Below are 25,673 nucleotides of genomic sequence, written 5' to 3'. Positions count from 1 at the left end.
AGGCAGATTTTTGTCCAAAAGCCAACTCCAAGGTCTCTGCCTGGTCCAAGGATTTTTCAAAGGATTCAGAGCAGTTAATTAATAAGGGACTGCAATGTTCTGTTACATTTCTTGATGATGTGTAGACTTGGTGGTCCCAGCTAGAGATGTTATCTCCATACTGGAGGGTTGTACAAAGGGGTCTGCTTCCTGTTTCAGGAGATATAAGAATACTCTATTCTTTCTAGGAAAGAATGCAAGATCTACAGATACTCAAAGGAAAATCTATCACATGGCCTAAGGACATTTGCTAAAGTTTAAAGACTACTAGTTAGCCGAAGAGGCCAAGGTAGCCTTACTGCTAGCCTAGCTTATCAGAATATCTAAAATTGTAGTACTGTATGGTCAAATTTTTGGCATATACAAAGAGTTGTCTCGTTTTGAGGTGGAGGGGATTTTTTTTTTAAAGCAAAAGTTGACTGCAAATACCCATTTGGGATAGAAGGAGAGTTAGGGATTGATAAGCCATGTGTGTTTGAGTGTGCGTGTGTATTTTGGGATGTGGAGAAAGGATTAAAAAGAGATATCTCAATAACGGGGCAAGAGAACCACTGAATATTGAGCCAGCATATGCCAAAGACTTCCTATTTCATGATTTTTCTCATGCCCTGACCGATCCTAGGGATCCTAAGTCTCAGTTAAGAACTTTAATAATGCACAGCAGTCACCTAAGGATATTGTTAAAAAAAAAGCAGATTCTGATTCATTAAGTTGAGGTGGAGGGGCAGGGCCTGAGATTCTACATTTCTAACAAGCTCCTAAGAGGAACCATGGGCCACATTATGAGATGCAAAGACCTAGCAGGGCCTGGAGTTTGGTTCATTTCTAAGTAGACCAGCTAAGAGCTGATTGGAGTTCTGAGGAAGCCCTAGACCTGACCAGCTGCCCTGTGGGACAGACAGACACCTGGCCATTGCTGCCTATGAGAGTGGTCCTGAGCACCCTGCCTGGCCTACTGCAGAGGGGACACACTCAGGAACAGATGAAGTTGCTTTAGGCCAACAGCTTAATCCTATACAACACGAAGGCAAACGCAATGGTCTGAAAACTGGCTGACACATGTTTCTGCTAAATTCTGCATTTGAGTTTTGGGAAAAAGTTTTTTTTTTTTCTTCTGTTAGGTTTTAGCCACTTCTTTCTACACCCCCTCAGTTTTGTTTTGACCAAGGCAGAGTTTCTACTTTACAGGACAGTCTGAAACCAGAAGCCTCCCCCCCTCTCCTTTTTTTTTTTTTTTTTTTTTTTTTTGCTGCAGGTTTCATGTTGAGAGCTATGCATCACTTTTCTTACAGGGCAAAGAGTTCATCTTAAAATACAGATCTTGCAGTAGGAACTTCCTAATACGCTGTAAGGATGTGTGTGCCAAGAACCCCTCAGATTACAAAGCTACATGGGTGTTAAATACAGCAGAACAATAGCTTAAAATAGAAATATTCAATAAATGAAAAATAAAGATTTCCCATTGTAGAAGTCTAGGATTAAGCATAACCTATTGACATCTTCTTTTCCAGGAGTCAGCAAACATTTTCTGTTTTTATCTACCAGGTAGTAAATATCTTATGCTTTGTGGATCATCTGGTCTCTACCATAATTACTCAGCTCTGTCATGGAGGACACAAAAACAGCCATAGACATTACAGAAACAAATGGACATGGCTTTGTTCCAAAAAAACTTTATTTACAAACATAGGCAGTGGGTGGAATTTGACTTGCGGGCCATAGTTTGCCATTCTCTGTTCCAATCAGTCTACAGAGAAAAACACCTAGGCATTGTTTTTTCCAGGCCCGTGCTCATTAAGGTTACTACTTTGGAAGATGATCCTTATTATGCATCGGTGGTCAGATATGTACTTAAAGTCGGTCTTCTCTCTTTCAGTGGATAGGAGGAACCCATATGCATTCATTCATCCACTTGCATTTGCCAGAAACCAGAAATACAGTGAGGAGCAACACTAATCATTTCTCTTGAGGGATATACTGATGATGTAGAGTAAAAAGGCCTTTGCTAAGTTAAACACTGAGGACTAAGAGCACATCACAAAGATCCTAAGGATTCTTCATGTTTGAGAAGGTGCCTACCAGGCAGTTTGCGGTGGGAAAGTATAAGGAAGCAGCATGCACAGAAAGCAAGAATCCATGGAAAATTGGGTTGAAACATCACCTGTTGGATTGAGGGTATGATTTGAGATATAAAAGATGATAGGCCGCATCGGGAAATGAAGTGGGGAGTGAAATGGGGGGAAAAAAATAATGATTGGATTTGAATGTCATGCTGTAGTGTTCAAACATGTTTCAGATGGTTTGGGTGGAAGAAGGTGGTCATTCCGCTAACCTATTTGTCTACTCTCCAGGTAACTTTCTCCCCACCCCACACCTACCTCCTCAGAGCTTAATACTTAATAGCAAGGGATCACTTATGTGATAACAAGTCAGAGCCAGCTGCAAGCATCACCTACAACCAACAGCAATAACAACATTACCAACACTGAAAATAAAATCTAGAAACATCTCGGTTAAAAACACAAATCCCTTCCAATGTGCTATGTGCTATCAGGTGACAGCTTATGTTATATATACTTTTCTCTTAAAATAAATTATAGAATAGAACCAATAGTATAATTTATAATTAAGTGTCCAGATAATTGACACAGCTCATCAGATGTGTGACACTATACCCAATGTCACTGTATCTAGAAAAATCACAAAATTCCCTAGCCTCAAAATCATTTAACCATATTTACCCCAGACCTTCCTAAAGTCAGTAGATCCTCTGGCATTTGTAAATTATTTTATACTGATAATAGGGCTATTTTCCAGTTTCATAATGGGAGCTTTAAGGAATTGACATAAATGTCTAGTATGATAAAACAATATAGTCTAGCCCCTCCTTCATCCCTACCTGCTCCTGACACAGAGAAAGAGAAAAGTTACAGCAAGATAAAAATGTTCTGACAAAAATAGGCGTTTTAGAAAAAGCAGTAATCACACCATTCATCTTAGGCTCATTGATGTTACTTCCAGTTGGATAGTTACATTGTTTCTATCCTGCCAATAAAATTTTGCAGGCTCAGAATTTGTAAATTGTATGATTACTTCTCAAATGCTGTGAAATATTAGCTGCTGTAATCGTTTCACCAGGGCTTGGCTAAATGTTATATTCTTTCAGGAAGCTTCCCCTGACCTTCCAATCTTGTCTGATGCCCCTTTTTTGCATCTCCTGGTGCCCTACATGCAACACAATGCCTGGCTCCCTGCCTATTACCGAAGCATCTGGTCCTTAAAGACAGCCTGATATCTTCCACCACATATCGCATGACTTTGCATGTAACGGCCCTTCCATAATGATTTCCTGGATGAATGGATAAAGTTGTGGGGGAAGTTAAGTCAACACATCATCTTTCTATTACAACATTTTGTTCATCATTATTGTCCATTTCATCCTTTCAGGCTCCGTGAAACCCTCAGCAGATCCTCCACTTGAAGGAGTCACATCTACCCTTGGCACCCAACCCTCTCCAGTCAACAGCGTATCTCCTACAAGTAAGAAAGTTTTCACAGGGTCTTACTTTCTTCTTTTTTTAATTTTTTTTTATTTCAGTGTGGTTGACACACAATGTTACGTTAGTTTCAGGTGTACAACATACTGATTCAACTCCTCTCTGTGTTATGCTGTGCTCAGCACAATGGTAGCCAGTGTCTGTTGTCATACAACACTATTAAAATACCACTGTGTTCCCTGTGCTGGGCCTTTCATCCTGTGACCTATCCCTTCCATCACTAAAAACCTGTATCTCCCACTCCTCTTCACCAATTTTGTCCATTCCCCACCCCCTTTCCTCTGGCAAACATCAGTTTGTTGTCTGTATTTATAGATCTGATTTTGCTTGTTTGTTTGCTTATTTATCTGTGTTTGGTTTTAGAGTCCACATGTAAGTGAAATCATATGGTATTTGTCTTTCCCTGTCTGACTCATTTCATATAGCATAGTACCCTCAAGGTCCTTCCATGTTATTGCAAAAAGCACAATCTCATCCTTTTTTAAAGATGCATAATATTACATCTTCCTTATCCATTCACCTATTGATAGACCCTTGGGTGGCTTCCATATCTTGTCTATTGTAAATAATGCTGCAGTAAACAGAGGGGTACATATATCTTCTTGAATTTACTTTTTCTTTTTTTTAAGATTTTATTTATTTACTCATGAGACACAGAGAGAGGCAGAGTCATAGGCAGTGGGAGAAGCAGTCTCCCTGTGAGGAGTCTGATGCAGGACTCGATCCCAGGATCTAGGGATCATGATCTGAGCCAAAGTCAGATGCTCAACCCCTCATTTTCTTTCAGTAAATCCCCAATGGTAAAATTATTGGATCATATGGTATTTCAATTTTTATTTTTTTCTTCATACTATTTTTCCACAGTGGCTGTACCAATTTACATTTTATTAGTGCACGAAAGTTCCTTTGTCTCCACATCTTCTCCAGCATATGTTATTTTTTTGTTTTTTATTTTGCCATTCCGACAGGAATAAAGTGATATCTCAGTGTGCTTTTGATTTGCATTTCCCTGTATGTCTTCTGTAGAAAAAAATATCTGTTCGGGCTTTCCACCTGTTGCTTTTTTTTAATTGGATTGTTTGGGTTTTTTGGTGTTGATTTGTATAAGTTTTTTATTTTGTTTTTTTACATTTTTATTTTAATTCCATTTAGTTAACATACAGTGTTATATTAATTTCAGGTGCACAATATAATCATTCAACAATTCCGTCCATCATCTGGTGCTCATCATAAGTGCCTTCTGTAATCCCCATCACCTGTTTCACCCATTTCCTCACCCACCTCCCCTCTGGTCACCATCAGTTTGTTCTCTATAGTTAAGAGTGTTTCCTGATTTCTCTCTTTGTCTTTTTCTGTCTGCTCATTTGTTTTGTTTCTTAAATTCCACATGAGTGAGATCATATGGTTTTTGTCTTTCTCTGACTCATTTCACTCAGCATTATACTCTCTACTTCTGTCATATTGTTGCAAATGACAAGATTTCATTCTTTTTATGGCTGAATAATATTCCATTATAAATGTCATATCTTATTTATCCATTCATCTGGATTAATGGAAACTTTGGCTACTTCCATAGTTTGGCTATTGTAAGTAATGCTGTCAACATGTGTTATCCCTTTGAATTTGTAATTTTGTGGGTTTTTGGTAAATATTCAGGAGCACAATTATTGGATTATAGGGTGGTTCTATTTTTAATTTTTTGAGGAACCTGCATACTGTTTTCCACAGTGGCCCTACCAGTTGCATTCCTCCCAGCAGTGCATGAGGGTTTCTTTTTCTCCACATCCTTGCCAACACTTATTACTTGTGTTTTTTTATTTTAACCATTCTGATAGGTGTAAGGTGATATTTCATTGTGGTTTTGATTTGTATTTCCCTGATGTTGAGTTATTATGAGCATCCTTTCATACATCTATTGGCCACCTGGATGTCTTCTTTGGAGAAATGTCTATTCATGTCTTCTGCCCATTTTTTAATTGGATTTTTGGTTTTGGGGTGTTGAATTTTATAAGTTCTTTAAATATTTTAGATATTAACCTATTTCTGGATATATCATTTGCATATATCTCCTCCCGTTTAGTAGGTTGACTTTTTGTTTTGTTGATGGTTTTCTTTGTTATGCAAAAGCTTTTTATTTTCATGTAGTTCAAATAGTTTATTTTTGCTTTGTTTCCCTTCTTTAGGAAACATATCTAGAAAAATGTTGCTACTGCCTGTGTTCTCTTCTAGGATTTTTATGGTTTTAGGTCTTCAATTCATTTTGAGTTTATTTTTCTGTATGGTGTCTGAAAATGGTTCATTTTCATTCTTTCACATGTAGCTGTCCAGTTTTCCTGGCACTATTTGTTGATATGTTTCCCATTGTATATTCTTGCCTTTTTTGTCATAGACGAATCGACCATATAAACATGGGTTTATTTCTGAGCTTTCTATTCTGTTGTACTACCTATGTGTCTGTTTTCATGCCAGTATCAAACTGTTTTGATTACTGTAGCTTTGTAGTGTATTTTGAAATCTGGAATTGTGATATTTCCAGCTCAGTTCTTAAGTTGTTTTGGTTATTTGGGCTATTTTGTGGTTGCATGCAAGTTTTAGTATTATTTGTTTTAGTTCTGTGAAAAATGGTGTTTGGTATTTTGATAGGGATTGCACTGAGACTGTAAATTGCATTGGACAGTATGGATATGGATATTTTAACAATATTAATTCTTCCAATCAATGAACATGGAATCCTTTCCTTTTATTTGTGTCATCTTCATTTTGTTTCATCAGTGTTTTATAGTTTTCAGAATACAGGACTTTCACCTCTTTGGTTAAGTTTATTCTTAGGGTTGAGGTTTTTTTGGTGCAATTATAAACAATTGTTTCTTAATTTTTCTTTCTGAGACTTCTTTATTAGTATATTGAAAAGCTATTGATTTCTGGGGATTAATTCTGTACCCTGCAACTTTATTTAATTCATTTATTACTTCTAGTGGATTTTTGATGGAGTCTTCAGAATTTTCTCTATATATTGTAGCATGTCATGTTTAGCTAGTAACTGCACTATTTTATTTTCCATGAAGTATCCAACCCTTTAACCAAGCAGATTGATAAAGAAGATATTTCCAGAAGATCTGTATGATTCATATTCTTTTATTATCTATAACACTTAAGGCAAACATATTAAGTACTATTCTCATGGCTTTAAAGAGTTAACATAACTTCCAAAGCCCTTCACTTAAAGCCCTGGCAAAATTAGAGTCAATAAATATGCAGTGAGAAATTTAAATTCTGTATTTATTATTAAATAGGTTAATAAATTGACAGTCTTCCTCCACAACTGTGCTCTCAGTGGGGTGTTTAAGAAATTGGTTATAAATGGGCATCCTGTGGACCAGATGTAGTTAGATAGTTTTAAATTTAAATTTGTTCTGGTTCAAATTAATTTTGACAAAGTTGACTGGTGAGGTCTATGAATTCAGCCTCCCAGTGGCATTATTAATAATGGAAGCCAGGCTGGGTCAGTGTTACTATGGCAAAGGGATAGCAGTGACTTTCAGAAGGTCACATTGATGCAAACAAATAATAAATTCCCACATTTATGGCCTTTATGTTTAACAAAGAACCATGGTTACTTTCTTTAGTATAAAAAAATCTATATTATATGTAGAGGAGAAGTACAGTTCTGATTTCTTGTTTAATTAAAACTATCAATTTTAGCTCAAAATGAGAACCGAAAATGAAATAAAACAAAAGCAGTCAGGAGAAATGAACAATTCTTCCAGCCTGTAGCCTTTTGGCATGTAGCCTGCAGTCACTGTCACAGGTTGAAACCTCTCAGAAAATGAAGCTTGTGGCAGGGTGAGAAATGTCTGTAAATCACCTATCAGAAATTTTACATCCATCTGATTTTTCTCTAGATCTTAATGTTTTGTGATTTTTGTTGGAAGCCACTTTTTCTTCCACTTTGAGCTCATCATGATGCAGCAATAAACTCCAGTAGATTATATTATTCTTCATTAAACAAATATTAACAGTCAAAAATAATACCTTAAATTTCTTTAGTATGCTACATATTATCCAGTTATCCAGCACTACCTAACCAATTACCCCCCCGCATTAACAACTTTTAAAACATATATTGTCTTACATGATTTGGGGGTCAGAAAGCCAGGAGCAGCTGAGCTGGGTGGTATGTTTCAGGTCTTTTCATGAGGTTATAGTCAAGTGGGGTTGGCTAGGACTTTGGTTATCTGAAGCCTTGTCTGGGGCTAAAGGTTCTGCTTCCAAGTTTGAGCATGTTGTCAGAGGCCCTAGTTCCTTTCCATATGGTTTCTCACATCATGGCAGCTGCCTTCCCTCAGACCAAGGAAATAAATAGGATAACTAAGAAAAAAGTTGCACTGCTGTTTTATTGCATAGCATTATTTTGCTTTATTGCACCTGTTAGAAGCGAGTCACTAAATCTAGCTCAGACTCAAGAGGAGGAGAATTAGGCTCCACTTCTTGAAGGGAAGATTATCAAAGAATTTGTAGACAAATTAAAACCACCATATCCTGTCATTTAGAAAATATTTGCACATAAAGTGCAATGCGGTTTGATCTTTATTATGAGAGGCAGACAGAGCAAGCATTATCATCCCCATTTTCCAGAGGAAGTCACTACGATGTTGAGCTTAAATGATCACACAACTAGTAAGTGGCAAAGATTAGTATTCAAAACCACAGTCTTATGACTCAAATCTAGTTCTTACCACATTTGATATCAGGTTTTCTCCAACTGGTCTGAACACTTCGGGAGGACAGAGGACATATGCCTAGCACAGAGTAGGCGCACAAAAGTACTAGTTGGATAAAAGGATAAATAAAAGAATTAATGAGAATACTGTTCCTTCACAATATAAGTGTCATTTACTAGATTTCTTTAAAAAGAGATGATCATTTGTTTCTGCCTTTAAAAAGTTGCTGTATACCTGGAAGAGATGATATGTGCACATGAAAATGGCAATTCAAAATAGTAAGGTGAAAGGTGCTACATCTTATAGAATTAAAATCCTCAGGGAGAGGTACAGACTAGCAAATTTTGGACTTTGAATAAGGAGATGTCCCTATGGGTTCTTGGAGTCAGGAAATCTCACCAAAGAGAGGAAATAAGATGACTGACCCTTTAAGTATGTGCTGCATTTACTTGACTCAATTGAGAGCTTAAAAAAAACATTCAAAGCAAAGAGAACAAAGTGAGTAGTTGTGCCTTGGCAAGGATGTTTGTGGGAATTTGAGAAAATAATAGTAGATAAGCTTGGGTCAAGGATTGCGTAGCAGCGAAGCAGGGGAAAAGATTAGAAAATGCAGAATAAAGAGAGCCTTAAGCCCCATCCTAAGAATTCTCAGTGTTATCCCTTAGGAAATGGGGCTAGCAGCCCAATAAAAATTTTTTTTTAGAAATGAAGTTATATAATTCACTTCCCAACTATTTATTAAGCACTTACCATGTACCAGGTATTCTTCTAGGTGCTGGAAATGCAACAGCGACCAAAGGAGAAAACAACTATGCCCTCATGATGTTAACATTCTGTTAGTTGAGAGCAGAAATGAATTTCTTCCAGCTGAGTTTTCCATGGGGTTAGTTGACATACATTAAATGCATCCATCACACCAAATACAATTCCTTTTCTCTGAAGAAATTCAGGGAAAGGAAAAGGATATTTGTTACCTTAAGGGGTCTTTCTTAGAAGATAGCTCTAGTGTTAGAGAATACGGCCAAATGAACGTGTTTGCTAAAAAGCAGGGGAAAATTGTTACTTGATCTACTATCATACTAAGGTGATATGGTTGAGAAATCTCTGGGGAGTCACAGAGCTCCTTAAAATAAGATCCTACTACACTGAACCTCAGGACTATCTTAGATCAGTGGTTCTCACCAGGGAAATGTTGTCATCCTCCCTCCCAAGGTCATGTGGCAGTGTCTGGGGACATTTTTGGTTGGGGATGAGTGCTCCTAGCTAAAGCAAGGTTGCTACGTATTATATAGCACAGAACAGGACAGCCTCCACAACAAAGAATTATCTGGTACAAAATGTTAATGGTGCCAAGCTTGAGAAACCATTTTAGATCAAGACTCAGGTATAACAAGACTATCTGTTGCTCACTCTACAAATTGTGGACCTCTATCAAAATAGTAATAATCAATTATGTTTGAAACAATTTTCAGTCTAAAATGTCAAAAAATGTTAAATTAATGGCTCTTTTAGGCTAAATAAAACTTAAGAGTAAACATTGAATTACAACTGAAAAATCCAAATTTTGCCTTGTAAATCTGGAGGGTAATTGTGAAATCACATGATGACTAGCTGCCTCATGTCTCAGAAGCTAAAAGGATTCACCCTTTGTGTTCTTTTAAGAAAGGAGGCAAGATGGAACATGTCATGGGAACCAACTTCAAAAGGGTATGGTTTCATTCCAAATTCTAAGATGGAATGCACTATATAATTCAGCCATAATTATTAAGCTACATGTCTTACTGCAAACATCCAAGTTTGTATTTTTTTTCTTTCTCAGCAAAAGGATATTTTTAAAATAAATGTAAGGTAATGGAAACAATATTCTTTGACTAGAGAAGGGGAACTTTATAATTCATAACAAACTGCAAGAGTTACTACCCAGGATGCCCAGAGCAAGTCAGCCTCAACTGCTGGGTATTTTGAGGCCCAGCTGCAGAATGCAGCCCTGTCCTAGGAAAAGACATGAGGCTGACAAGCTAAATAGGAAGATAGGAAAGCTGGTGGGATGGAACAATCAGAAACAACTGACCAATATCAGGTGTGGCAACCCATAACTCAGGGGCTCCTGTTGCTCTGAGTAGCACCCTATGCCTTCAAACCCTGGGTCTGAACTGGCTACAGGGTGTGTAACTGAAGAGAACAGGCCTCAGAAATGCCAATCCCAATGGTGCCAATCATCCAAGACATTCATCATTCAACAAATATACATTGGGTGCCTACAAAGTGCCAGGAATTTTAGAGGTGCTGGACCCAGTTGCACGGGGCTCACACTGTAGCATGACCTACTTGCCTACCTTCCCATTTCATTGTCCACGAGGCTAGAGGCCTTTTGTCTCTGCCTCTGATTTTTATGTCCCTTGAACCTGATGGTGTTGGTTTTGATATTTAGCCTTCTCTAAAGCTTTAGCTCATCCTCACAGTCTAAATCTTTCTACTCCTGAACACTTCAAATAAAATATCAGGTCCAATGTGACTCTAGCCATTGGCTAACTCTCCAAGTAAGGACACTTGGTGCTCAATGGGTGGGGATCAGACTTGGAGGAGTACAGACTGAAGGAACAGCTGCCCAGGGGATGCAATGAAACTATTGATTTGTGAGAAAGCATGTAGAATGGCTGGGGGGTTATACGGGAAGATATGCCGTTGGACAAGATTGTCAAATACAAATCATGGGGGAAGCAGATCAGAAGATCAGTCACAGGTTGGGATGTTGAGTTTTAAAGTAAGAGGGGGATCTAGAGAAAGCCTGCCGGTTAAAGTAGATGAGTGCTAGGTAACAGAGGAGGCCAGAAACAAGGAAGTCTGCACAGAGGTCTGGAAGGAAATATATAGACACAGATGGAAGAGAGATGAGAGACAGACCCTCAGGCAATCCTCCTGAGTAAAAAAATAAAATCAAATGAGTGTTGGGCATGAGAAGGTGAGCAGAGGGAGTGCTGCCAATGCTTGTGGGGAGGGCCACAGCTTGCTGCAGTGAATTGGAGCCCTGTAAAGATGAGCTCCTGTTACAGGCTAAGGATTTGGTCTGGAATAGAATGCCTACAAAGAGCCACCATGGCTTTCTGAGTACGTGAAAAACATGAGTGAAACAGAGGTGATGTGTATGATAAGCAGTAGCAGCAAGAACAGAGAGTAAGAAGACCAAATGATGCAGAATTCAAGTGATTTTTAAGTGATCAGGGTCTGAACTAGAGGGGGCATATATAGAAATGGAGACGACTACCAACAGAAGCCTCGCCATTGTCTGCCTAAATAGGAGGGATAAAAGGTTTTTAGAAGAGTGTTGTATCAGGTTTTTTCCCTAGGAATTATCAAAATTTTTAACCAGCTCCCTTGATTAAATTATAGTATTAAGCAATAATATTAATTTGCTAGTTTTTGAGTGCCTTTGATGTACCTGGCTCCATTTTAAGATGGTAAATATATTATCTCATTTAATTCCCCAACAACACAATGCTACAGGCACCATCATTATCCTCATTTTACAGAGGAAGATACCAAGGCACATAAAGGTTAAATCACTTAACCAAAGTCATGCAAAAAGTGCAAGATCCAAGATTGAACCCAGACCAGCTTCAGAGCTTGAGTCCTACTGCCTCTGACAGTCAGGATGAGTACTCAAAAAATGTCTTTAAACACTGAATAAATCCAGTCCTGTGTCAAGCTGGTATAGCTGATATGAAAAAAGTCAACATGACAGTTGTGCCTATATTAATCTCTCTCTTCTCTGGATTAGTGTTTTCTGAGAACTGCAGCCTCCAGAAGTGGGGGTAACATTTACTCAGTCAGAAATAAACTGGAAAAAAAAAGGCCTCCTCCATTTGTCACCCTTGCCTTCTCAACATTATTATAATCTCACTGCCCAGGGATATGTACAGAATCCATACAAAACTCCAGTGCTCTCCCTTTAATTCCAGTCATTGCATCTTCCCAACCACTTTTCACCTGGGGCACATATTGCAGGTTGTTAAAAAATTTCTCATTGTTTTCCAGACCTGTCACCCATAAGTCAAGGGTAGCTTTCTTGATGACTAGTTTACTTTGAGCATTTGTTTATCCAATCTTTCTTCTTTGGAGTAAGGTAGCTCTGAAAAAAACCTATTGAATGGCCTCTTCTTCCATTCATTTCATAAATTACTGAGTATAAACAGACTGCAAGACTTATGATGAGCTCTGTCCTGCTTACTGTCATTTCCCCCAGGGGTTCCCGAAAACCCTTTTGAGACCAGTAATCCAGCAATACACATTGCCTTAGCCATTCAGTAAGCACATGTTCCTCAAATAGTCTGCCTCCCCTGAGCAAACAGTCTTGTGCAGAGATCAAGATTTCACACCATATATTTCCTACATGCTGGTGTGAAGGTCAATATTCACCAAATCCTGAAAGCAGGGATTGATGAAGCTGGCACAGATGTGTTTAGATGTAGTTGAAGTTGTATATTCTTTTAAGTGCAGGGCTCCAGTTAATGTCATTGTGGGTTTAAAGGCTCTTTGTGCTGCAAGTGAATTGATGGAGTACAATGTACACATGTGCCAAGGAAGCTAGGTCGCTATGTAGATAGACACTATGTCAATAGGTGGAAGGTCAAGTAAAAATAATACTATTTGAAAGAATAAATTTAATATGCAGGTTCAGTTTTACATAGAAATAAGGCAAAGTCTTGGACAATTGAGCTTGACAAACCAGATCATTCTGACAGCTGCAGCCTGAACTTACAAAATAACTTTATGCTTAGTTGAATAAATAAGCTGAACTGGGTACATTGGCAAAAAAGAATTTTCTTTTCCCCATTATTCCCTGTCCAAATGAGCTCTCCTGAATAAATCCTCCTTAGACTCTGAAGGCTTTTTTGGTGACTTTCCTATATTAAATGTTGTCTGGTCCTTTACAGATTCAAGAATGGCCTTATGTCAATAATTAAAAAGGCTTGTCAAATGTAATATCAAAACTTGCAAAAATAATTTGATCCAGAACTTCTCCCCGCCTTCTCCTGCCCACCACGTGTGGGTGTACTTCAGCTGCAGAAGCCTGGGATGTGAGATTATGTGTTTTATGTCTGGGGGTGGAGGGTAGTGAGTGGAAGAAATGTCTGTGATGTCCTGGCTCAATCCTCTCCTCCACTCCTAGTTGTTGGTTTGGACCTTTCTTTAGGAGTCATATCATGTGGAAAAGAGGAGAGAGGTAGATAATAAAAGACTTTCCTTGTTAGGCTGACTATAACCTGACCTAAGTGCCCTCTAGATGGGGAGAATAAAAAATGTGCCATCTTGACCTCATGAGGCACTTTGGCAGATTTCTCAGAAATCTGTAACTGGCCTGTCACCATTGTTCCCTTGATGCAGGCCATGTCTCTCCTCCAGTCTTTATCTTGCTACAGCCCCTGAGCTTCTGGAGGTCTGTCCCCTTAGGAGCTTTTTGCTCCTCTACATGTTCTTCCTGGGTGAGATTTCTCTTCATGGCATCCTGTTTTGTCTGGGAAAACATGCACCTTGGCCTCCTACTTGGGGGAAGTACTCTTCTCCAATATGGCCATATCTCTCTCCTCTATGCCCATTCAACACTACTAGTTAAGCATAGGCTCCCAGTGTAGTCTCCTCAGCTTGAGTCAGGCACTGGTCCTCTTCATCCTAGACTCCAGGATACATAGGCCAACAGCTCTGAGTGGTTCTCTTGAAACCACACTATATTTGGACTAAGGTAAGGAGGCAGATTCTTCTTTTACCCCCCAAGTTTCCCCCCATTAGAGGAGACCCGACTCATAGCACCCTGATGACTCTTTAAGAAAATCCTCACCTGGGGCACCTCTGCCCTTACATAGTCTTGAGGTTGATGATGGACCAGAGTTAATGGAACCCACTCGACATGCCCTTCAAAGGTGGTCTAGAAGTCTACTTTAGAAGTAAGGATGACTTTTGCCCTATATCTTTCTTAGCCTTTGGAACTTCATCTAAAATGAAGGTATAAAGAGGTCCATTTGTAAATTCTGTTACATAGTATCCATTAAAAATCAACTCTTTAAAGAATTTCAGTGAGACCAACAATGATCTATCCAAAGAGGAAATCAAGAAAACAATCCCATTTATAATAGCATCAAAAAGACTAAAATACTTAAGAATAAATATAAGTGAGGAGGTGAAAGACTTGTACACTGAAAACCAAAAACATTGGGGAAAGAATTTGAAGGAGACACAAACAAATGGAAAGACGTCTGATGTTAATGGATTGGGAGAATTAATACTGTTAAATTGCCCATGCTACTCAAAGTGATATACAGATTTAGTGCAGTCCCTATCAAAATTCCAATGGCATTGTTCACAGAAATAGAAAAACAATCCTAAAATTTATATTCACAAAAGATACCACATAGCCAAAGCAATCTTGAGAGAGAACAGAGTTGGAGGCGTCACACTTCCTGACTTCTCACTATACTACAAAGCTGCAGTAATCAAAACGGTATCGTACTGGCATACATACAGACACATAGATCAACAGAACAGAATAGAGAGCCCCGAAACAAATTCAACCATATATGGTCAGCTAGTTTTTAACAGGGCGGGGGGGGGGGGGGCAAGAATACACAAAGGAAAAGGATAGACTCCTCAATAAATGGTGTTTGGAGGGATCCCTGGGTGGCGCAGCGGCTTGGCGCCTGCCTTTGGCCCAGGGCGCGATCCTGGAGACCCGGGATCGAGTCCCACGTCGGGCTCCGGGTGCATGGAGCCTGCTTCTCCCTCTACCTGTGTCTCTGCCTCTCTCTCTCTCTCTGTGTGACTATCATAAATAAATAAAAATTAAAAAAAAATTAATGGTGTTTGGAAAACTAGATATCTACATCCAGAAGAATGAAATTATCTTACAGCATACACGAAAATCTCCTCAAAATAGAGAAAAACTTAAGCATAATACCTGAAACTATAGAAATCCTAGAAGAACACACAGGGGAGCTCCTTGACATTGTCCTTGGCATTGAGTTTTTAGATAGGACACCAAAGCTTAGGCAACAAAAACAAAAACAAACAGGTATACCACGTCAAACTAAAAAACGTCTGCACAGCAAAGGAAACAAACAACAAAATGTAAAGACACGCTATACATTGGGAGAAAGTATTTTTAAGCCATGTATCTGATAAGAGGTTAATATCCAAAATATGTAAGGAACTCATTCACCTCAATAGCAAAACAAGAAACAACTCTAAAAATGGGCAGAGGACCTGCATAGGCATTTTTCCAAAGGAGACATGCAAATAGCCATCATATACTTGAAAAGATCCTCAACATCACTAATCAATAGGGAATGCAAATTATAACCACAATGAGATATCACCTCCCACCTGGTAGGGTGGCAGTTACCAAAAAAAAAATAAAAGATAACAGTGTTGGAGAGGATATAGAGAAAAGACTCTTGTCACTCTTGGTGATGCAGCCATTATGCAAAACAATATGAAAAACATTATGGAAAACAGTTTTTGAGGTTCATCAGAAAAGTAAAAATAGAACTACTATATGATACGATAATCTCTATTCTGGGTATATACGAAAAGAAGAGAAAATCAGTCACCTCTAAAATAATGGGAAACATCCTAAGCTTACGTTGACAGATGCAGGGATGAAGAAATTGCGCATGCGTGCTCCTCTGCGTGCGTGTGTGTATAATTCAGCCATAAAAAAAAGAAGATTCTCCCATTTGCAACATATGATGTACCTAGACAACATTATACTAAGTGAAATAAACCAAACACAGAAAAAGAAACCTGCATATCTCACTTACAAGTAGAATTTGAAAGAGTGAAATACATGGAAGCAAAGAGTAGGACGGTAGTTAACTAGGGTGGGGAAGTGGGAAAATGAGATGTAGGTCGAATGGTATAAAGTTGAAGTTAAATAGGATTGCTAAATCTGGAGATTTAATTTACAGCATGATGATTATAATAATACCGTATTGAATATTGGAAATTTGCTAAGAGTAGATTTCAAATGCAATCATTCTACAAAAAAAAAAAAATTAATGGTAACTATTTCAGGAAGGATATGTTAATTAGCTGACTGTACTAATCATTTCACCATGTATGTGTATATCAAATCACACTGTACACCTTAAATATAGACATTTTTTATTTAAAAAATAAAATAAAAGCCTGAGGCAAGGGAAATAAATGCAAAGATAAACTATTGAGACTAAATCAAAATAAAAAGCTAATGCACAGCAAAGGAAACAGTCAACAAAACTAAAAGGCAACTACTGAATGAGAGAAGATATTTGCAAATGGTATACATGACAAAGGGTTAATATCCAAAATTCATAAAGAACTGATACAAATAAGTACCAGAAAAACAAATGATCCAATTATAAAATGGGCAGAAGACATGAACAGACATTTCTTAAAAGAAGACATAGAGGGCCAGTGGACACATAAAAAGAAGCTCAACATCACTCATCATGAGGGAAACTTTTTTTTAAGATTTTATTTATTTATTCATGAGAGAGAGAGAGAGGCAGAGACACAGGCAGAGGGAGAAGCAGGCTCCCTCAGGGAGCCTGATGCCAGACTAGATCCCAGGACCCCAGGATCATGACCTGAGCTGAAGCAAACATTTAACTGCTGAACCACCCAGGCATCCCTCATGAGGAGAATTTAAATCAAAACTACAATGAGATATCACCTCCTACCTGTTGGAATGGCTAAAATAAAAAACACAAGGAACAAGTGTTCATGAGGATGGATGTAGAGAAAAGGAACCCTTTTGCATTGTTGGTGGGAATAATAAATAATGCAACCATTGTGGAAAACAGTATGGAAATTCCCCCCAAAATTAAAAATAAAATTACCCCAGAATCCAGGAATCACACTACAGGATATTTATCAAAAATACAGAAACACTAATTCAAAAGGATACGTGCATCCCTGTGTTTATTGGAGCATTATTTACAGTAGCCAAAATATGGAAGCAGCCACTATATTACATATATATTATATAATGGAATATTTTTCAGCCATAAAAAAAGAAGGTAATCTTGCCATTTGCAACAACATGGATAGAGCTAGAGAGCGTAATGCTGAGCAAAACGAGTCAGTCAGAGAAAGACAAATACCATATGATCTCACTCATATGTGGAATTTAAGAACAAAACAAATAAGCAAAGGAAACAACAGAGAGGCAAAACATGAAAAAGACTCTTAGTGGATAAAGAAGATATATATAGAGAGAGGATACATATAATGGACTACTACTGAGCCATCAAAAAATGAAATCTTGCCATTTGCAATGATGTGGATGGAGCTAGAGGGTATTACGCTAAGTGAAATAAGTCAATCAGAGAAAGACAATCAGTATATGATCTCACCTGTATGTGAAATTTAAGAAACAAAACAAAGGATCAAAGGGGAAGAGAGGAAAAAAATAAAACAAGATGAAATTAGAGATGGAGACAAACCATAAGAGACTCTTAATCATAGGAAACAAACTGAGGGTTGCTGGAGGGGGTGGGGGTGGGGGAATGGAGTAACTGGGTGATGAACATTAAGGAGGGCATGTGACGTAATGAGCACTGGGTATTTTATAAGACTGATGAATCACTGAATTCTACCTCTGAAACTAATAATACAGTACATGTTAATTAAATTGAATTAGAATAAAATTTTAAAAATTAAAAAAATAAAAGGAACAGACTCAACTATAGAGAACAAACTGGTGATCACCAGAGGGGAGGTGGATAGGAGTGATCGGTGAAATAGATGATGGGAACTAAAGAGTATACTTACCAGAGTAAAAAATAAAATAATACAAAATGATGAAAAATTAAAATAAATTACTAAATAAAATAATTTTGTGGAAATGAACAAGCATCATAAGGCGATGGCTTATCCGCTGAGATGATCCACAGAGAGCTGTTGTTCTTGGCATAAGTGTGATGGGCTGGCAAATAACAAAGTTCTAAAAGCATGGCTGAAGGTGAGGATGCTTGAAGAAAATGGGAGAAAACAAGAGAAAGAAGAAAGGGAAGAACAGGAGTATGGGTACCTTCCTCAATGAATTATTAAGAGCAACAGAATGAACTAGGCATACAAAGCACCTAATATAGTACCTGGTTCATAAGTGTCAAAATGTCACACTGTATTATTTGTCCCCTTAAATCCCTTTGGAACATAGTAGAAACTTAAGGTAGGAAACAGAGTGGTTGATTAATTAACCAGCCCATCTTCATCTAAGTTGTGTGTGTGTGTGTGTGTGTGTGTGTGTGTGTGTGTGTGTGTGTGTTTTACTAAAAACAAATTATCTAGCCCTGGGATTTTATGTCTACTTCTACTTGAGATGGATAGTGATGTAAATAAAACGCTACCAGGATCATAGTCATGTGAGTGGAGGAAGAGCCAGGGTGGTGAGGAAGGGCAAATATCTACAGAGTTAGCCTGAAAGTTCTCATCTTATATCCAATTTCTTGTATTTCTACTACTCTCCTCTGCTCTTCTTTCACTTTGCTTCATGCAAATCGGCCTCCTCACCGTTCCCACAGCATGCCAGCGGTGCTTCTACCTCAGGGCCTTTCTACTTTTTCCCCTCTGCATGGAAAATTCTCTCCCACCAAATCCACATGGCTCATTCTCTCATTTCCCAATCTTTGTTCAAATGTCACCTCTTCCATGGGGCTTTCCATGACCATCTAACTTAAAACTACAGCCTCCTCTGTCTCAGTTCCTATCCCCTTTCTCTGTTTTATTTTTATTTATTTTATTTGTTAACATCCTGTATGATATGATACACTAGTTTGGCTTCTCCCCACAAGAAGCGAATCCCGTAAGGGCATTTTTTTTTTTTTGGTCTGATTTGTCCACTGATGTATCTCTATCCCCTAGAACAGTGATAACCCATGGTTGTCTGTGAGTATTGATAACTCAGTAAATATCCTGGGGATTAAGGATATTTTTTCAGGTATAAAGGAGGAATTGATTAACAAAGGAAGGGCTTCAGGGAGAGCAGAGGAAGGCTCCCTGAAGAAAACAGTTCCTGGCCAGGGCTTGAAGACTGGGCAGTCTTATGATGGGAGACTGAGAGGGAATGATGGGAGAGAGGCAGAGGCTCTCAGTGATTCTGGGTGGTTGTGTGCTGAGGACCATGACTGAATTCAGAGCTGCACTCGGCTTCTGTAGCAAGGCTAACTGTGATTTATAACGATACCAGAGGGGAATGAATACAGTCTGTGGTGTCAGACGGGCTTGAGTTCAATTCCTATCTCTGCTGCCTACTAGCTATGTAACCTGGGCAAGTCATTTTACCTCTCTGATTACTGTTTCCTTATCTTAAAAACCAGGAGTGAGTATTATCTAGTTCATATGGTTATTATGAGTATCAAATGTGAAAATGTGTAAAGAATAACTATAAGGCTAAGACCCACACTGGCCAGTCAGAGGAGGCATGCCATGATCAAAAGAAGAGTCTGGCAAACAAAACTAATCTCAAAATAAGTCAAGACCTTTACATGTATTTTCTAGTTCCTTAAAGAAGGAAACAATGACCAAATCAATATTTCTTTTTTTTAATGATCGTTTTATCCTTTATCCTCCACTTACCTCACCTCAAGACTGCTCACCTGCCTCTTTTATTTGGTACACAGTAAGTCCGTAGTAAATGATCTTTAAAATTTGTTTGGAAAATATCTCAATATTTCTCCCAAATTAACCATCCCGGACCCATTCCCCCTCTCCCATGAGACCTCCAGCATTGCCCTCTGTTTCCCTTCTCTGGCAGTGAGAGGGACAGTCATTGGGAAGATGGCAAGAGTCCAGGTGAAGAGATTCCATTCTGCTTCATAACGTCATGAGGAGCCAACCAGAATTAGCTCTTATAGAACATGTTTCTATCTCCTCTGCTTAACTCAGGACTGACTGACGAGAGCTGTCTTCTGATTTAATTGAATTTCTAGTGATAATATAAAGGGGGTCATTTTTAATTTTAGTGAAAAAGAAATTTTCAGTTGAACTAGAAATGGGCTAGGAAAGTTTTGAAACTTCTCATCAAACCTCTTGGCAGATTTCAAATTAATATAAGCAAGACATTTTGTATGAAGTTGTGTTTTCTACTCACCCCTTTCTTCTTTCCTAGAAACATAGGTCATCATTATCTATCTCTGGATACCTGCAAGGTTTAATAACAATGAGCATTCAAACTGAAGAACAAGTAAACAACCAACAGACAAAGCAAGCAACTCTGTGTCAGTGGGTTTGGTATATTACTCTCCTACACAGCATGTCATCATACAGAGCCAACTATTGAGTGCTGAAGAGGCTTTGCTGTTTTGTAAGTGTAAATATAACCTTGAAACAGAAAACACAAAAACAAGCTGTCATATTCACATGCTGAAATATGATCAATATAAATTTCAAAGACTTGGCTAAGAGGCATATGATTCTTATAAAATGCTCTATATCAAAAGATAGCCAATCATGTCTTCTTACAGTTAATGGATCTCCAAGTCAACATCTAGGAAGACCCTTCTTTTAAAAACAAAAATAACCACACAAAAAGCCCTGAGAAACAAGCAGTGTTGCTGCCACTAGTGTCCTACAGCTGCATCACTGGCCTCTGCTGCTGAGGCCATGGGTGTGCATTATGGCAAGTAATGCCTTTCAATCTCATCCTCAGTTCAATTCAACACACGGAACAGACCCTCGTTGAGGGCTTACAAAGGCCCAACCCTGAATAGACACGTACCACACACTGCTGGTACTAACAGTGCATGAGACCACCCATTGGGCCTTTGTACTGTCTGTATCCTCTGCTTGGAGGCTTGGAGGCTTCCATCAACCCTTCCCTGCCTCCACACCCTCACTACACCCTTCAGGGAAACCTCCCTGGGACTCTGAATAAGCCATTCCCCCTTTCATGTGTTCTCAGATTTGGAGTGGTTTCTGTATTCTCTGGTTGGTGTCTGTATCCTCCATGAATTTCAGTTCCAAGGGAGTTGATGATGATGCTCCCAGTGCCAAGCACAGTGCCTGGGAGATAGAGGCTTCCAAATCCTGGGTCAATAAATGAAAGGACACGGGAAGGCAATAGCAAGAGATAACAAGGTGGAGATTGTTAGAGGTCAGGTTGCATAATGCCAAGGAATCTTAACCTTGAAGTATACTGTAAAGCTAAGAGGAGTGAGTGGGATTTAAAATACCGAAAGAACTAGATAGTTTTCTAAATGGCTTTAACACGACTTGCACATGAGGAACAAGGTCTCAGAGTAAAGAGATCATTCTTCCAATAATCTATGCAACCTGGTACAGACCCTCAGGCCAAGACCCAAACAACATTCAGCTGGAGACGATTAAGGCTGAAATGAGCTTGGGCTCCCTGGGGTTATTGATGAGGTGTCATTGATCTTTTTGTTCCCAGACGCTTATTGGCACACACTCAGCCCTCAATAAACTCCACAGGCCTATGAGAGGAAGCGTAGAGCAGCACTGATACCTATGCCAAGCAGGAGACACAGTAACACGAAGATCACGGCCATACCGTGAGCCTGGGGCAGTCAGCGTCCCTCCTCCAACGTGATCCAAGAACAACATGTTAAATGGAATCAATGAATGAATTCTCCTTTCCCTGCAGTAAACCTGCAGTAAGCAAGGATTTATGTCACATTATTTTCTGATCCTTCAGAAAAGAAATTTAGTCATTTTAATACCAATGAAGTTCTCAGTCAAGTTATCATACTTCATTGGGATTCCTCTGATTACTGACAGAATTAAATCACATGGAGCTAATGGTCCGTGTGGACAATCTGACCGGCTAGGGAAAATGTCCATTAGCTTGTTAAGTAAGAGATTTTTCTTAAATATTTTGTTTATTCATGACAGACAAACACACACAGAGAGAGAGGCAGAGACACAGGCAGAGGGACAAGCAGGCTCCATGCAGGGAGCCCGATGGGGGACCCGATCCTGGGACTCCAGGATCATGCCCTGGGCCCAAGGCAGGCGCTAAACCGTTGAGCCATCCAGGGATCCCCAGTAAGAGATATTTTCAAACGTGGCTGGCAGTTGAATATAGACTGAGATTTCTAGGTAATAGTACTATTGGCTACAAATAAATACAAAGGTCTCTGGTGATTACTTCTTAGTTCTTTTTTTTTTTTTTTTTATCATTATCACCATTGTTATCACACCACTACTTTAAAACCATTCTTTTCTGCTTTCACTTACTAAATCATTCAGTGAATTCTACAGAGGTCATTTCTCAGAATGAGAGGGAGGGAAGAAGGAGGGAGGAAGGAAGGAAGGAAGGAAGGAAGGAAGGAAGGAAGGAAGGAAGGTAGGTCAGCCATCCATGGGAGGTAACTATTGACCAACAATGAAAGCTTCACTCTCTCCAGTGTAAGGAATTGAATCCCAGAGTAAAAGGATCATTCATTTCTTCTTCCGAGAATCATTTAAAACCTGGATAGAGTCTTTCTTCTCTTTCCCCTCTCCTCCCCCTTCCTCTTTCACTTGTTCCTCTATTAATTAGGAAAAACATATCTCTCAGTATCACTCAGTATCCAAAGATTACTTATTAGTCATTTATATCCTTCTATGCATTTTTTGCCTTGCCTTATTTTAAAAAGGATAGGAGATAACTTTAAAAATACATAACAACATAAAAACTTTAAAATCAGTTACTGCAAAAAAAAAAATCAGTTACTGCTGCTTCATTATTGGTGTATAGAAATGCAACCAATTTCTGTACATTGAATTTTTATCCTACGACCTTGCCAAATTCACCTATCAGTTCTAGCAATTTCTTGGTGGAGTCTTTTGGGTTTTCTACATAGTGTATCATGTCTGCACATAGTGAATGTTTGACTTCTTCCTTGCCAATTTGGGTGCCTTTTATTTCTTTTTGTTGTCTGATTGCGGAGGCTAAGTCTTCCAGTACTACATTAAATAACAATGATGAGAGTGGACTTTGCAATGATGTGGATATGCTTGGAGCTAGAGTATATTATGCTAAGATAAATAAGTCAGAAAAAGACAAATACCATATTTCACTCATATGTGGTATTTAAGAAACAAAACAGATGAATATATGGAAAGGGGGAAAAAAGGAGGTGGTGGGGGGAAACAAACCATAAGAGACTCTTAACTACAGAGAACCAACTGAGGGTTGCTGGAAGGATGTGGGTTGGGGATGGGCTAAATAGGTGCCGGGGATTAAAGGAGGCACTTGTGTTGAGCACAGGGTGTTGTATGTAAGTGATGAATCACTATAAATTGTACTCCTGAAACCAATATTACACTATATGTTAACTAGAAATTAAATTAAAACTTGAAAAATAAATAAATAAAATAAGTTATTAAAGGAATCACTGCAGATAAAGACAAAGCCATCCCAATGAAAGAAATAAAATTCAAATTCACTCTGTGATTCAGTGGCTGGGTGCCCTGTTCCATACATCATTTAAGAACCCAGGCTTCCAGCAGGTCTATCGCCTTTAGGTTGTGACCTCTAAGTCCCCCTGCATCATAATATCTGATAACACATGAGAAAAGATCATGATGCTTATTACATGGAAGATTTTATACATCAGGTCTTAAAATGACAACCATCACTCCCACTCATGTTCCATTGGCTAAGACTTAGTACACAGCCACACCTAACCAACCCCATAGGAGGCTCTGAGATATAGTTCACCTGTACCAGAGAGAAGAAGGGGTTTGGTGACCATCTGCTAGTCCACTACACTGACCTTTGTTCTCACTAAATTGTGGGAGCAAGAGCCATATTTCTCTCTTCACTTCATCCCCAATTCTCATACACACTGAGCTCTCAATAAGTATTTGTTGGATAAATGAAGCTGTGCATATTCAGTATTTAAGACATTTTATCTGCCATCCTGATGCCGGTTGCCCATTTTGGTTCCTTATACGGCACCCCTGAGGCAGCTTCTAACGCAGCTCTCCATAACTGACTATATTCCTGAAGTTCGGGTACAGCGTATCTTTGGTGTCCACTAGCAGCCTGCATTGCAAAATGATTGTTATTGATCATTTCTGTAAATCACTTTAAGATGCATAAATCATGATGCCAATTTATTTATGTATCCTACTTTTTTTTTTTCAGAGATTTGATTATCTACATTTTTGTTTAAGCATGTCATTTCCCAGAACTGAGGTGCCTGGGAAGGTGGGATGCCATTCATTACTAACTCAAGCTTACAGGTGAATGAGTATACTGATTGTCAGACTAAAAGGACATTGTTAAGAATATTAGACACAGTATACAGTCTTCTTTTTTAAAAGACTAGGGAGAGGGATGTCTGGGTGGATCAGTGGTTGAGTGTCTGCCTTTGGCTGAGGTCATGATCCCAGGGTCCTGAGATCGAGTCCTGCATCAGGCTCCCTGCCTGCTTCTCTCTCTGCCTCTCTCTGTGTCTCGTGTGAATTAAATAAATAAATAAATAAATAAATAAATAAATAAATAAATAAATAAGGAGAAATTTGTTTTTTTATAATAAATTTATTTTTTATTGGTGTTCAATTTACCAACATACAGAATAACACCCAGTGCTCATCCCGTCAAGTGCCCCCCTCAGTGCCCGTCACCCAGTCACCCCCACCCCCCTGCCCTCCTCCCCTTCCACCACCCCTAGTTCGTTTCCCAGAGTTAGGAGTCTTTATGTTCTGTCTCCCTTTCTGATATTTCCCACACATTTCTTAGGAGAAATTTGTTTTTAATCACAATAAAAAGAATAGCTGTGTTTCTCTTGAAATTGACTATTTTTATCCTATGATAGCCATTAATGGCATAACATATACTCTTTATTTCCTAGCATCATTACTGGAAAGTTCTGACTAAATGTGGGGCCCACATCAATTAAGAGTATACGACATCAAGAAATGAATTTTATATAATATCCCCACCCAGGTTTCAACAAGGATCAACATACTTTCTCTAACTATATTTTCCTTGGCTTTAGTTTCCCTTTCTGTCTACTCTGTTATCTTCTTGAATTGAGTATTTATATAAGCAAACTTAAATATATTTGTTTTCCCAAGAGATAGAACCATGTTTTCAATGGACTATGATTGGGTATTTTTCTTTTTTTTTTTTTTTTTTTTTTTTATATATATTCACAACTGTCTTTTTTTTTTTTTTTCCATATGGATTTAGAATCCACTTATTTTTTTTTCATTTATTTATGATAGTCACAGAGAGAGAGAGAGAGGCAGAGACATAGGCAGAGGGAGAAGCAGCCTCCATGCACCGGGAGCCTGACGTGGGATTCGATCCTGGGTCTCCAGGATCGCGCCCTGGGCCAAAGGCAGGCGCTAAACCGCTGCGCCACCCAGG

At 38.7% G+C, this 25,673-nt stretch overlaps 1 protein-coding gene and 1 long non-coding RNA gene across 11 annotated transcripts in view; one reads left to right on the top strand and one right to left on the bottom strand.

The window, feature by feature from the left end:
• Window positions 1-25,673, top strand: part of CD96 (CD96 molecule) — a 96,711-nt gene that overhangs the window by 51,093 nt on the left and 19,945 nt on the right. For all 10 annotated transcript variants that reach the window (XM_072812390.1, XM_072812395.1, XM_072812394.1 and 7 more), the window contains one exon: window positions 3,487-3,579. In XM_072812390.1, coding sequence (XP_072668491.1) covers window positions 3,487-3,579 — 93 coding nt within the window. The remainder of the gene's footprint in view (window positions 1-3,486; window positions 3,580-25,673) is intronic.
• On the bottom strand, window positions 8,055-9,973 carry LOC140625120 (uncharacterized). The gene is made up of 3 exons (XR_012024504.1): window positions 9,864-9,973; window positions 9,068-9,253; window positions 8,055-8,422 (listed from the first exon to the last, which is right to left on the bottom strand). It is a non-coding gene; the product is annotated as an uncharacterized lncRNA (long non-coding RNA).

Source organism: Canis lupus, chromosome 35 (assembly GCF_048164855.1).
Source record: "Canis lupus baileyi chromosome 35, mCanLup2.hap1, whole genome shotgun sequence".
NCBI classification, from domain to species: domain Eukaryota; kingdom Metazoa; phylum Chordata; class Mammalia; order Carnivora; family Canidae; genus Canis; species Canis lupus.
This window is presented reverse-complemented; position numbering and strand designations above follow the sequence as displayed.